At 33.0% G+C, this 14,307-nt stretch overlaps 1 protein-coding gene across 2 annotated transcripts in view; it reads left to right on the plus strand.

Annotated features, from left to right (window-relative positions):
* Stt3b (STT3 oligosaccharyltransferase complex catalytic subunit B) overlaps positions 1-13,188 on the plus strand; it is a 92,697-nt gene extending 79,509 nt beyond the window's left edge. Inside the window, exons 11-16 of one of the 2 annotated variants that reach the window (XM_076843126.1) lie at positions 988-1,175; positions 2,012-2,183; positions 3,172-3,345; positions 5,674-5,787; positions 8,411-8,623; positions 11,570-13,188. In XM_076843126.1, coding sequence (XP_076699241.1) covers positions 988-1,175; positions 2,012-2,183; positions 3,172-3,345; positions 5,674-5,787; positions 8,411-8,623; positions 11,570-11,650 — 942 coding nt within the window. In that variant the 3' untranslated portion in view covers positions 11,651-13,188. The remainder of the gene's footprint in view (positions 1-987; positions 1,176-2,011; positions 2,184-3,171; positions 3,346-5,673; positions 5,788-8,410; positions 8,624-11,569) is intronic. The other variant, XM_076843134.1, reaches the window with a different exon arrangement.
* Positions 13,189-14,307: the final 1,119 nt, after the last annotated feature.

Below are 14,307 nucleotides of genomic sequence, written 5' to 3' on the forward strand. Positions count from 1 at the left end.
GCCATGTGGATAAGTGCTTATCTTTAAGATCCATATACATTATCAACTTTTTAAATGATAATTTGATATTTAACTGATTTACTTTTTAAACCTCCCGTTTTTTAACCATCTGTAGCTAATACAATGTAATTCATTTTTAACCTGTAGTCTCTCAATTAACAAATCAAGTTTGTATGTGTGGAAAAGACTTGTTAAAGCAAATCTTGGATGCCATATTAAACTTACCTTGCTATTTTAATATTGACTAGTGTTTTGAATACCAGTGAGTAAGTAATGAAACTTCACACTATAGAAGTTAACTGAAATTCTTTGTCTTTACCATAAGATCAGTAAAACTCATAAAGATTTGACATACATGCTTTTGGGATTTTTGTTATATTTTGGTTTTGTTGTTTTGTGGTATCTTAATCAGTCTTGTAATTTTGAGTTTGTGATTACTACTGGTTTCTCTTCTGATTTTTAGTGGTGGTGATGATAAATGTGTGTGTTCGAAGTAATTTTGGTGTTTTTTACCAAGTCCATTGGTTTTAGGGTTTCGAAATTAGAAGGCTAATTCAGTAAATGTAGTTTGTTTCCCATACCGAAGTCCTGCGTAGTCTGGATTATAAGTAGACATTGTCATTTTTAGGATGTAAAATTTAAGATTTTCGAAGAATTTATATATTAGATTTCATAGTGTCAGAATGGGCCATTTACTTATCTTCTATATATTTAATTAAGAAATAAGGATAATTGATTGGAGTAGCTTCTTACTAGAGATTATTTTACTCAGCTCCTGGTCCCAGGAAACTTTGATTCACAATTGACTTTAGAATCTACTTTGATAAAGTTTTAGAAAACTCTTCTAAACCTATAGAAGAATATCTGCTAGTTATACATTTTCTGAATCACAGAATTAAATTGATTATCATTCTCCCAACATTTTTCCCTTGTCCTGTGAAGCAAGTCAAATGATGAATTTGTCTAACCAGTTTTCTGTATCTTCAGGCAGGTAAAGTGAGGAAACATGTAACTGAACAGGAAAAAACTGAAGAGGGATTAGGTCCTAATATAAAAAGTATTGTCACTATGTTGATGCTGATGCTGCTGATGATGTTTGCAGTACACTGTACCTGGGTCACAAGCAATGCCTACTCCAGTCCAAGTGTGGTCCTAGCCTCTTATAATCATGATGGGTAAGAAAATGACTTGACTACAAAAAGATTTTAGAACACTGTCCCCCCCCACACACACTCAAAACATATACTTTTTGACTCAAAAGATAGAATTGTGTTTGAGGCCCTGAATTTGAATCTTCTTCCTTTCCCTTTCCCTTTTTCCATTTTCCCTTTTTCTTTTCCTTTTCTTTTCTATCCTGTCAAACTCAGGGCCTCATACATACTAGACTTTGCGCTGAACTACACCCACAGCCCATCAGTCTACTTTTGTTTTTTCCCCATTTGGGTGTGACTTCTCTCTCCACCTTTGAAGGGGTAAGTAGTATTTCATGCTGCTCTTTTTCAAAATTTCGGTGTACATTTTTTTTTCTCATATGTATCCCTTTGAACACAGCATCATCATTACAGTGAAACTTGTTAGAAAATGCTAATTCACTGACTCTGCCCTAAGCCTAATGAATCATGTAGTTGACCCATTTATCTATTCATTGCTGAAGTAGAGCCCAGCAGTCTAGTTTCATAGACCCAAATGCTTCTGATGCAGCTAAAATTTAACAGTTGATTTATACATTGCCTTGCCTCTTCCCACTTCTGCTTCACATTGGAGTTTAGTTGACTTGAAGAATATCAGGCCCACCCCAGAACTGTTTGATCAGAATCTGCTTTTTGGTTTGTATTCATATTAGTTTGAGAAGCACTGGCTTTGCTCTTCATTTTCTTGTTCTTTTTTTTTTCCTAGAAGCTTTTAACTGTGATCCTTAAAATGTGAAATTATTCAGTAGTTTTAGCACCTCAAATTTTAAGTTATCTTCTTTATATTTAAATCTTATTTAAAATATTATGATTCTTTTCAGCACCAGGAATATCTTAGATGATTTTAGAGAAGCTTACTTTTGGCTAAGGCAAAATACAGATGAACATGCCCGAGTGATGTCTTGGTGGGATTATGGCTATCAAATAGCTGGAATGGCTAATAGAACTACTTTGGTGGATAATAATACCTGGAATAACAGTCACATAGCACTGGTAAGCATTTGACTTTTTAAGAAAAAGATTTTTTTTAAAATCCTATTACTTTTCAGTCAAGTTTCACTTGTGATTAAATAGAAAAGATGAGGGTGAAAGTACTCTTTAATTGCTGAGGTCTCAAAATATTTCTTTAACATATTTAATAATGTTACTTAAAGATATACATATTTTGTTTGTAAGAATGGTATTTACTTACTTATAGGTATAATTCAGGATCATAGACTTGCTTCTGGTACATTTTATATTTAAGCTTACTGGAGAATTAGGCAAAATCTGAATCTTTAAATGTTTATATTTTCCATTTTATAAACTTAAAAATATCTTTGCAAATATGTAAAGCAAATGCATTATGGATATGCAAAGTGTGTTCACTTTTAAATGACTAATCTACATAAATTAAGGTAATCACTTCTGGGCTTTAAAATTTTTGAATAGATAAATGGGTCAACTAAATGAATTCTATTTGTTAGTGTTGTAGCTAGTGATCAAATGTCTTCTATGCTGGGGTGAAGAATATGTGCTAGCAAGATCACCTGCAAGCCCTGCCTGAAGTTGTGAGAAATTGTCTCTTAAAATTTGCCTCCTTTTGCTGGTGGCATATGCCTTAATTCCAGGCAACCAAGGGGAAAGACCCTCCCTCAAAATTTAAAAAGGACTATGGATGTAGCTCAGTAATAGTGCTCTTGCGTAGTGTGCACAAGGCCCTGGGTTCAATATAATACTACACACACCAAAGCAAAGTTTGTCTACTTTCATTTTTAAATGTTAATTTCATAGAGCTTAATTGTTAGCAAAATATTAGAACATGTATTCATATTTTGACGTATCTGCTCTAAATTGATTATAATGAGTTGTTAATGTTTATAAATCTCAATAAATTCTTTGATATCTTAGAAAATCATTTTTGGAAAAAAAAAAAAAAGAACTCCAGGTAAGTCAGGCTCTTGCAGTAAAAGTGTACATTCCGTTTTATTTTATTCTGCAGGTAGGAAAAGCTATGTCTTCTAATGAAACAGCAGCCTATAAAATCATGAGGACTCTAGATGTAGATTATGTTTTGGTTATTTTTGGAGGGGTTATTGGCTATTCTGGTGATGATATCAACAAGTTTCTTTGGATGGTTAGAATAGCTGAAGGAGAACATCCAAAAGACATTCGGGTAAGAAACTAGATAATCCCAGGTATGTGAAAGATTTGGACATTATGGACTGTCTTATCTCTTTAATTGCATTTGTTTTCATTGTTCTATCCCCCTAAGTAGTCCCTTATCCTGATTTTACTATTTATTAAAGATACTAGAAGCACTTCCTAGATTTAGAATGTTTGAAACTCATATTTCATAGTCACATGATAAGTAAGGACATTTAGGTCAACTGCAGACTACAAATTGACAGTATTATATATACCACATAGCCTAGGTATGTAGTAAGCTATACCATCTGGATTTGTAAAAGTATACTGTGTGATATTCCCATGCATGATAACAATATTGCCTAGTGATGCATATCTCAGACTGTATCCTCAAGATTGCACTTACATTCAACTCTATGAAGCAATTCCTTGCCCAAATTTTCTTGCTTTTACTTTTTCACACCTTCTCACGTCAGCCCTTTTTTCATATTTTCATTGTTTCTAACCTGGTACTGGAAGAGGACAGCAACCTTGAAATTGCTATCTTTGCCTTAGTCTTCTTTGCTCTCCTAACGTAATATGACATTGTCTGGCTTAAAAGCCATCAATAGATGATGGGGCAAGGCGGTAAAACAGAAATGAATACAAACTAAATTTTTAAGTTTGGGTTATGGGCAAATTATTTTGGATCACTCAGCATAAGTGAACACCAAGTCTCATTCCAGGATATGGATCTTGATGACCAAGACAAGACAAGACTAAGTCATCACTGTTGAAAATGTCAATAGTAACTCATTTGTGGTGGTGTTATGAAAGTTTGTGGTAATATAGATGAAGCCTCACCAAGTGGCTAGTATGAAATAGATACTGTCTTGGCGATACATTGATAGAAAATCCAAACTCTCCTTATCCTAGAATGCAAGACCTTTTATGCTTTAGATTTCCATTGCTGGTCTCTTGGCCATTCTGCGCTGTCCCAAAGTTGGAATAACTTCCCTTCTACATACTTGGCACTTTTTCAGAAGCTCTTTTTTGGTGCTCCATGTCTGTGTTTATAATCAAATCACATCTACCTGTTTCCTAAGTTAGATTTTTATCTTCTCTCTCTCATTCATTTGTGAGCTTTTAGAAAATGGGCTACAATTGTGCTCCATATGAGGAAGCCACAGAATATGATTAACACCATTATGTTAAATTATTTATCTAAAATTTAATTCTCTCACTATGTAATTTTCATTTGTGAATTTGCCTTAACACTATGTATGACATGACAGATCATTATTTCCACATGTGTAGGCTCTGAATGCTTACATAGAAACTCTAAATTTCTGTGCTTTTATAATTCTTTTTAAACTTTGTGAATAGATCATACATTTATGTGGTTCAAAAATAAATTATGAAAAGAAGGATAGACCTGTAGTGAATAACATGTATTGTATACTTGTAAATTGACAAGATTATTAGGTGTTCTCACCATATGGAAATAAGTATATGGAAAAAATGCATATTTAACTCCATTTAGATATTCTACAGTTTACATGTATTTCAGATCATGTTGTATACCATATTATATACCTTGTACTCACTTATTTTTTTTTTTTGTTTGTGATTCTCATTTAAGCAGATAAATAGTAATAAGGTATCGACACTGTTTACTTTGTATATCTTGAGAATCTTTCCATATTAGATTATGGAAGGCTTCTTTATTCCTTTTTTTTTTTTTAACATTTGCAGAATGTAGTGTATTATGTTATGTGTTTGTATACGTTTATATTCTTAATTTATTTAACCTATCCTTATTGATGGATTTTTATGTGTTTTCCAGTTTTTTTTAATCTCAAACAGTGATGCAACAAGTAGCTTTCTACATTTATTAGTTTACACATATACAAGTACTCTGGTGGACCAGAAATTTCTGGGTCAGAAATTACATTTTTTAACTGGAGTACCAAATAGATCCTTGTAAAGGTTAATTTATAAATTATTACTGAAAATAGTTGTACATGCTATTGTTAGTTTTCCTAACATTCCCTTCTCCAGCTAAAGGAGCTGATTTTAGAGTTCATATAGGAAAATTGTGAAAATGAATGAGGAGGAGAAGAGTTGGAAAGAGTCAACCCTACCTGTTATTATAACCATGGTTTGTTGGTACCATTCTTCATAAATTATTTTTAAGGCTTTATTAGATGGTTTAAATCTGATGGGATTAAGTTGGGGTGAGGGATATAAATGAACATGACTTTATGAATATACCTCAAAAGCTGGTTCCTTTGGGAGGAAATGCAGAAGGGAAACCCTATAGCTTTGGATGTGTTAAACTGAACTGACATAGAAACTTCTGGTTTCTTTCTTATAGGAAAGTGACTATTTCACTCCACAGGGAGAATTTCGTGTAGACAAAGCAGGATCCCCTACTTTGTTGAATTGCCTTATGTATAAAATGTCATACTACAGATTTGGAGAAATGCAGGTTAGTTAAATCAGTTTTTCTACAGTCTTTATTCAGAAGAAAAAATAATCCTAATGCCTCTAGAAACTTAAGAATAATGCTATTTTATTGTACTGTATAATGTGAGAAATTAGGAAAATAATTAAGATCAAGGACTTATTTCCAAAATATATTTTTTTCAACATTAGCTCAAATCCAACCTTCGATTGCCATCTTACCTTTTGACTTTTTGCTTTTGGAAGGCATTGTTCTCCAGGGACAATGTTTCCCAGCTAGGAAACAATATACTCTTAGGTAGTATACCACTTCGCTGCTTGGTGGAGAAAATCCTTAAAGAGTTAAATTATATGGTCACTTCAGACATTCATTCTATACCTGTTCTCCATTATCCCAGATAGCTAGAACTGTCTGGAATAGAGTTTCCTAATAATTCAGAATGATGTGTAACAAAAGCTAATGATCTGCAAAATGAACGAATGTGCAGAGAGGCGTTATAGCAGAAAGAAGGAAAAGAGGGTCTGTTTCTCTCTTGAGATAACTCATATTCTCCCTTGAATGTGTTTCTGCTTTCCTAAATAAATCTGTCTCTAGGAGGAGGAAAAAAGAAGAACAATGGACTTGATGTTATAATACCTGTGTTTTAGGTTAGACTCTGTCAAGTCATGTAACCCTCACATTCTTTTTGAACTCTACTTTTAAAAGTAGTTTTTGTTTTTGTTTTCCTTGTCTTTAAATAATGTGGGCTGGACTGAACTTATAACTTGATTTTTGAGGGAAACCGGAACATGTCACCCCAATATGCCATTCATTTCTCCTTTATATTTACCTTTCCATACTTTCTTATTCTGGAGCCTTAATACCCTTTCCTTTGTCTTGTCATTTCCCCACAAACTTAAGTGTTATTTGTTAAATGTTATGTATAATCCAGAATTCTAAGCCATTTTTTTTGAGTTTTTCATTGCAACTTCTCCTATGTGATGTGTGCTACATAAATTATTATACTTGTTTTTCTCTTTTTTAATCTATCCTTTGTTGACAGGGGCCCATCTCAACTAAGAACTCATGAGGGTTGAGGAAAAAATTACATCCTCCCCAACCATTGCTAAGTTTTTTTTAATAGCTATTTTATTACTTGACTATAATACCAAGTTATTGCCTCCATACTAAAATCTCAGTGAAAACTAATTTCATAGTGCTTTCTGGTAAGTTTGATAACCCTAGAAAGCAGGGGGAAAACTGCTTAATTTTATACTATCACTAGGGATCAAGATAATTCTATAAACAGAAGGGGTTTGTTTAGGTTTCAGTTTGTGAAACAAAATTGTAACCTTTTGAAAAATACAATCGTTATGGCAAATATGGGCTTGGTACACTTTTTTTTAGAAGAGCATGCATATCACTGTACTCCTGCTCATTGTGTTACTTCGGGGTAGGTTTGTACAGCCAGGCATTTGCTTCATTATTTATTGAACTGGCATTAACTCTGGAGGTGGCTTTAAAAACAAAGAATATACCAGACAGACAATAATTAATTGTAAGTTTTTGTTTCTTTGAAGGCTACTTGCTGGTGTCTCAACTTAGGCTATGAAAGTAGTAATAACTAGTCACTCCAGAAATTAGGTTTTCTGGGGAAAATGACTAGTTTCTCTGCTAATGATTGTGTTGAAGAACTATTTTTAAACCATGATTCTAGCATGCATTTATTTTGATGCCTGCCCTGCTTATAGATGAGATATAGTTTAAATAATGTTTATATATGTTTTTAATGTTGTGTAAACAAGCCAAAATAAGCTGTCTACTCTTTGGAATAGAGGTTTTATTTTTGTTTCTAAGTTGACTTTACCTATTATGCTACATAAACTTAGTCTGAATATTTTGTAGTCACAATTCCCCTGTTTTTTCTTTTTCTGTTCCTCATAAATCCTCCCATGGATCAGCTTGTTGAGATTCCTTTGTAGTACATTTCCAGGGTATAATACCACTGTTTACTTGTGCACTTATTTAACAAGTAGCCCTCAAAATACAAATACACTGTGAATAAGATAAAGTCGTCATTCTAGTGGAAGATATAGGAAACTTTAAAAATAAATAAAAGGTTAACAGTTTATCCTATAGAGTAAAAGAACAAGGTTCTGTAGGAAACAGTAGAAGAAACTTACCAACTACTAGTCTCAAAAAAGTATTTCTCTGTAGAGATGCTATTTAGGTTGAGGTCAAAGGCTATAAGGAGGAGCCAGCAATGCAAAAGAACTGAATTGAAGGCCACGACAGAGAAAACAGATAGTTGTAAGGCTCTGAGGAAGAAAAGAAATGCCTTCTGTGTGTTTTCTATATATATTTATAAAAAGGTGGAGGGGGCAAATCTTAATTTTTAAAAAAGGGTTTTGTTGGAATTCATCTTTTTTTTTTTTTAATGTCTAGTCCACTCAAGGACTGTAAAATTCTTATTCTGATTTAATCTCCCTTCCTGATTACCTCCTGTCTAGTTATTAGCATATGATGAGAACTATAAAGGTACATTTCTTGATTCTGTTTTCTTAATTTAAGGGAGAGGGTATTACTCTAATAACAACATTTACTAATTTCTAACACGGAATAAGTTTTCCAGTATGTTTAACATCCAATACTAATGTTACTTTTGCAGCTGGATTTTCGTACACCCCCAGGTTTTGACCGAACACGTAATGCTGAAATTGGAAATAAGGACATTAAATTCAAGCATTTGGAGGAAGCCTTTACATCAGAACACTGGCTTGTCAGGATATATAAAGTGAAAGCACCTGATAATAGGGAGACACTAGATCATAAACCTCGAGTCACCAATATTTTCCCAAAACAGAAGTATTTGTCAAAGAAGGTGGGTGCCAAGTTAAATCATTCCTATGGAAGGATGATTCAGGGTTGGTTAGTTGGCCTACACAAAAAAACATTACTGAAAATTACTACTAAATTTCCATTTGCCAGATTTATAGGCTATGGCTTATATATATACAAAGTATATATCAGATTAGCCTGCTAGGGGAATTCTTTTCAAACTATGTACTTAAGCTGTCCCTACCAGCAACTGTTTCTAGACAGCATGGTGTGGTTATCAGTGACCTAGGCTGAGATTTTTTTGGCTTTAATTTGTGCCATTGCCATTAGTAAGATTTATTTATAAAGTAAGATGTGTCTGTGGCTATCACTTTTCATACCTTTGTGAAAGTAAAAATACCAAGTGCTTAATAGAATTGTGATTAGTTCTTTATCTTTTGGTCAAAGCAAATTTATATTGCATCTTCATACTCCATTCGTAGTATGATGTTACTATAATATTCAAGAATAAAGAATAGGCTTTTGATTGGTGAGTCCTTCTGAAGAAAAAAAATCATTTATCTTCAGATAATTATTTTTAATGTAATTATTATGACAAAGCTTGTAGGTAGGAATTATGATGAGACTATTGCAGTCCTTTTGTAATAAATATTTAATAAGATATGAAATATTTTATTGGAGGTCATTATTGCTCATTTTAGCCAAATAGATCTCTAATCTTTTCTATAAAAGATTACTAAAAATGAATATTTATGTAGGTCGCCCGGCTATGGAAGATGAGAAATAATAAGGTGTCAGGTAAAATGTTAAGGTTGTATTATAAGGTTCTATTCTTAGATTGATTTCAGTCTTAGTTTTTGAAAAGATGCTTAGGGTTTCCACAGTTCAGATCAGTTATTTTACATCATTAAAGTAATTGTCTTGTCCCTATATTTCTTCAAATATACACCAAATATCCTCCAGATTATTTCAAATTTTACTAGAAATGTACTAAATATTAACTGTGATATTTAAATAAAAGCTTTATATGGATACTTTCTCTCCCAGAAAAGATTACCATATCTAGACTAATGTATTTAAAGGGTGTCACATAGAACTGACTTCATTCTGTCAGTCTTGTCAAATTCAATTACCAGTCTTCATGTCAGATGGCAAAGATACCAAATGATCTGGTTTCTCACAGGCATGAGGGTAGAGAAGCCGGTGAATTGTACCAGTGCAGAAGTCAAAGCAAATCCTGCTAGTCTGAAAGCAGTTACTCCTAAGACATCCGAGCCTAGTTAAGAACTATATATTTGTTTTATTTGGGTTGGGGGCTGGTGGCAGGGAAGAAGGCTGTTGAATTTGCAATCTGACTGATGGCAGAGATCTCAAAGGCAGTACATTTTCTTAATCTCTTTTGTCTATCCATCCATCATTTCCCCAAAATAAATAAGTGTGAATGGATAAATAAAAATTAGTCTTCTGAGCTGAAACATATTCTAGTAGACAATAACATGAATTTTTAAATTTGTTTTTCATGGCTTTATATTCTTTCTGTACTAGCACTATAAAGAAATGTTTCTCATTTACTTTCTTCTCCCTATTCTGGATTTCAATTTGAGGATGAAGGTGTGCATACAACAGAAATTTTAGGAGTTTTTCTGCCACTGCTAAGTTGGCATGGCTGAAGTGCTAGAAATTGTAATCCAGGGCTGCAGAAAAACTTTGTGGTATGGTGACTTTTTTCCAGTACAAGAAAAAACACTCTGAGGACCCAGTTGTATACTTGCATAGTCATTTGCATAGATCTCATAGAAAAGTTTTCATGTTAGAAACATACAGCTAATAAGAAAAAAGGAACTCCAACTCCTTGGCCTGGTTTGTGTTTTTAAAAATTGCACCATCTGACATTTTTATGTTTCCCATAATAAAATAAAGATAACATGCACTGTGGTCAACAAATTAACAGTAGCTAAGTTTTGCAACCTCAACAAGGGATTGTATTTTGCCTTATGTTCTTATCATTGTTAGAAAAATTCTAAATTGTTTTGAAGTGAACATGATGAATAGAAGGAAGATGATGCTGTATTTACCCTAAGTTTCTGAAATATCTAAGAATTGTAAACTTTGAATTGAATGGTCAGGTCTCTTGAAACTTGCCTCTGTTAAGCCAGAGTTTGATAATGCATCCAGCTACTTACTTTCAGAAAATTGTTGCTTTCTTCAATGACAAGGCATGTGTGTCAAATCAACAAAAACATACATGCTTGTACAATATATCCTATAGAATTCTAACACAGCAAATGTTTTTGCAATGGTTTCTACCACCACCTTTGCAGTAATTTGTTTCTTACAACAGAAAACATCGGTTAAGTATTTTAGTGGGATGCTGAATTAAGAAAAAACATTTTCTTTTTAAAAAGTTGTATGAAACTCAAGGAATGTGTTTTTGTTATGTTTTTCTATTTTTAAGTACTTAATTTCCTTCCTGAAATGTTGGAGAATGTGCTAAGTGATTTTGTCTTTCACTTTTATAGATTGGTAATCATCCTCATTTTACAGATAAGAAAACTGAGGCTCCAAAAGTTACTAATTTATATTTCTGACACATCGCTGATTCCTTAAAGGCTAAACCAGCAGTAGCATTTCCATTTTATGATTCCATAGTCTGATGTTATATTGTATGATGACTGGGAAATTTGAGAAATTATTACAGCTAAGCATTTATTTGAAAAGGGAGGTGTGGGGATTCTTTCACTTAGTGGTGAGGAATGCATTCAAGAAATGCTGTCATAGTCCTTGCATCTTAAAGTTAGGGACCTAGTCATATTCATCATGCATTCAATAGTTAGTATTCACTAACTGTTCAGGGAGTGCAGTCATAAGAGCCAAGAGCTTATTAAGACAGTCTTCTTCATAATACAATAAATCATCTATGTAGATAATTTTTCTTAACCTATAGGAAATCTGTGCTAATACTATGTGTTCTGGTTTTGTTTTGTTTTAGACTACCAAAAGGAAGCGTGGCTACATTAAAAATAAGCTAGTTTTTAAGAAAGGCAAGAAAATATCTAAGAAGACTGTTTAAACACACTGTTTTGGTTCCTGACTTGAAGCAGTTGTCCTTGTGAGAACCGGTCTTTGCCTTTAGCTCATGTCATGTTTCACAGCAACAGAGGGTACAGAACCATCACTGGTCCAGGTTAATGTTCAAAATTTTCTGGCAATGCCTGATTGAAAAAATAAAATTGGATATTGAGAACAGCTGTTTCTGATTTGTAATGTGAAGCAAGACAGAGCACTGCTGTAAAATGTCTAGCAGCAGATTTTTTTTATTGGTACATATTATCCTTCAAATCTGAGAATTTGGACTAATTGCACCAAAGAACCCTCTAATTTGGTCCCTGGCACATGCATTCTTGTCAATGTTTTTATTTTACAAGACTTGCATTTTATCTGAATTATCCACATAGCAATATGTAAAATATAAAAGACAAAATGTGATGAGAGCTTCTTGAACCAGTAAACCAGTACAGGTCTGAGAAAGGTATTAGAAAAGTAATTATACTTCCTTGAACTATATTTATTTTCATGTTTCTCCAATGCAAAGAATGTTTCATCAAATGTACATTTTTCTCTTGGTTACTGTTTGCTATAAGAAGCTGCTGTTTCAAAGATGGACCTCAAGAGTAGCTGATTGATTCAAATAGATTTTTATGTTGACACATTATTACTGCTATTAGCAGTTGTTTTCACCAGGTACTTAGAGAGCAGGTTTCATACATTGTTTATTCAAGGGCTAAATTTATATCCTTTGGAAATCATAGCAACTACACAGAATGTTGCTTACCAGGATAGGGTTTGGCACCTTAGTACTGAGGTTAGCACTATGTTTACATGCAAAAGATTTGAGGGGGGAAAAAAAAAAAAAGGTATCCAAAGTTCATTTTCTGTGATTCTTCAAAATGACAGGATTTGTAAACTTTGAATTTTTCTCATTTTATAACAGTTTCATTCATCATAATGATTTTTGTTCTCTGCTCCATATTTTTTAATACCTTAAGCATTTGATGAAACACTCTTTAGTGCTATATGCGTTTTCTTACTTTTATTAAAAATGTGACAATTGTCAAAAAATGCACTAAAATATAAATGGAGATTGAACATGTTCACTTTCCAGCTTATAGGCAACTTTATACAGACTTGAAAATTTTCTCCAGTTGTTTAGTAAAAGTGAAAGAGAAAGGTTTTTTCCTGCTACAGGATATAATTTTTTTTTTATATGACAAGATAACACACCACTGCTTTTGGTGGAAAAGTGCAGAATAGTATGTACCTTTTATGAAGAACAATGTAATTTACAATGTTCAGTGAGAATGTTACTGCTGATTTTCTTTTTCAAGGTGTAGAATATTCTTTGATTTATAGAATTCATTTTTGACCCAGATGATGGTTCTTTTACAGAACAATAAAATGGCTGAACATTTTCACAAATAAAGCGTAACTAAATCTGGATTTCTGATACCTTGTCATTCGGGGGATTTTCTTTTACTTTGTTGCTTTAAAATTCAATGCAGAGAAGTTGTTGACTGTAGGGGAATAAAATTAATTCAAATTTTGTGTTAAGTGTTGTCTTTTACAAATTGTTTTTGTTCATATTTACAAAGGTTTTATGGAAAATTAGTTTTTAACTTAAACCTCCTATTTTGCCTTCTTTTTAGCCCAGTGAAAATCTTATTTCAATGGCGGAGTGGGGGCGGCATGAGGGAGAAGGGAGGGAGAAGAAACCTAGTCAAATAGATTGATCTCTATTAAGGAAAGGAGTCCTGACAAAGCCATACATGGTGAAGTTCTTGGTATTTAATCAAATCTTTAGAATTTTTTCATTTTGCACAGGAAAGAACCTTCAGCTTTTAATATTAGGAAACAATGTTTTGATTCAATGTAACTTGTCAGTAAATTGCCATTTTAACTTAAGACTTGTTTTATTGTAGCAAAAAAGTAAAACTATAGTTTGGCTACATTGGAATAAGAATAATTGGCTTAGAATATTTTTTTAAATTCACATGTAATCACTGTTCATCTCAAGGTAATTAACACTGTACCTTTGAAGTTTTAGAATGCAAAATGGTGTTTGGACTATAAGGGTATTTTTGTTTGTTTTGGTACTATGAATGAGACATTAAGGCAGCAAGTCTGAAGACAAAATTTAGATTTTATACTTACATTGTTAAACTGAGTTTCTTGAACTTTAAAATTCATATGAATTCCCTAAACCACAACCCGAGAGGCCAAAGGAGTAGATAGTATAAAATCCCCCAGAGCACTACTGTTTCCATATCCAAGAGGCAGTAAGATGATGACTTTGTGGAGCTGCTGCTCCTTTTAAAAAATTTCTTTTCTAAGGCTGGGAGTGTAGCTCAGTGGTAGAACTCTTGCCTACCACATGCAAGATATCCTGGGCTCCATCCTCAGCAGTACTAAAAGAATTGTTTAAAATGTAACTTTTTTTTTTTATGTAGTGTTAAGTACATTTACATCATTGTTCATCTAATCTCCATAACTCTTTTCATCTTTCTTGGAGCTCTGCTCATAATCTTCATTTGAAGTAGGTGGAGAAAATAGGTAAGTGTAAATAGATCTCAATGGCAGTCTGTAACTGCAATGGTAAGAAATTGAGAAAACACCAAACAGTAATCAAATAACTATCGATTTTTATTATGAAATATAACAGAAGCAAAAATG

The sequence above is a fragment of the Callospermophilus lateralis genome, chromosome 1, assembly GCF_048772815.1.
Source record: "Callospermophilus lateralis isolate mCalLat2 chromosome 1, mCalLat2.hap1, whole genome shotgun sequence".
Taxonomy (NCBI): Eukaryota; Metazoa; Chordata; class Mammalia; order Rodentia; family Sciuridae; genus Callospermophilus; species Callospermophilus lateralis.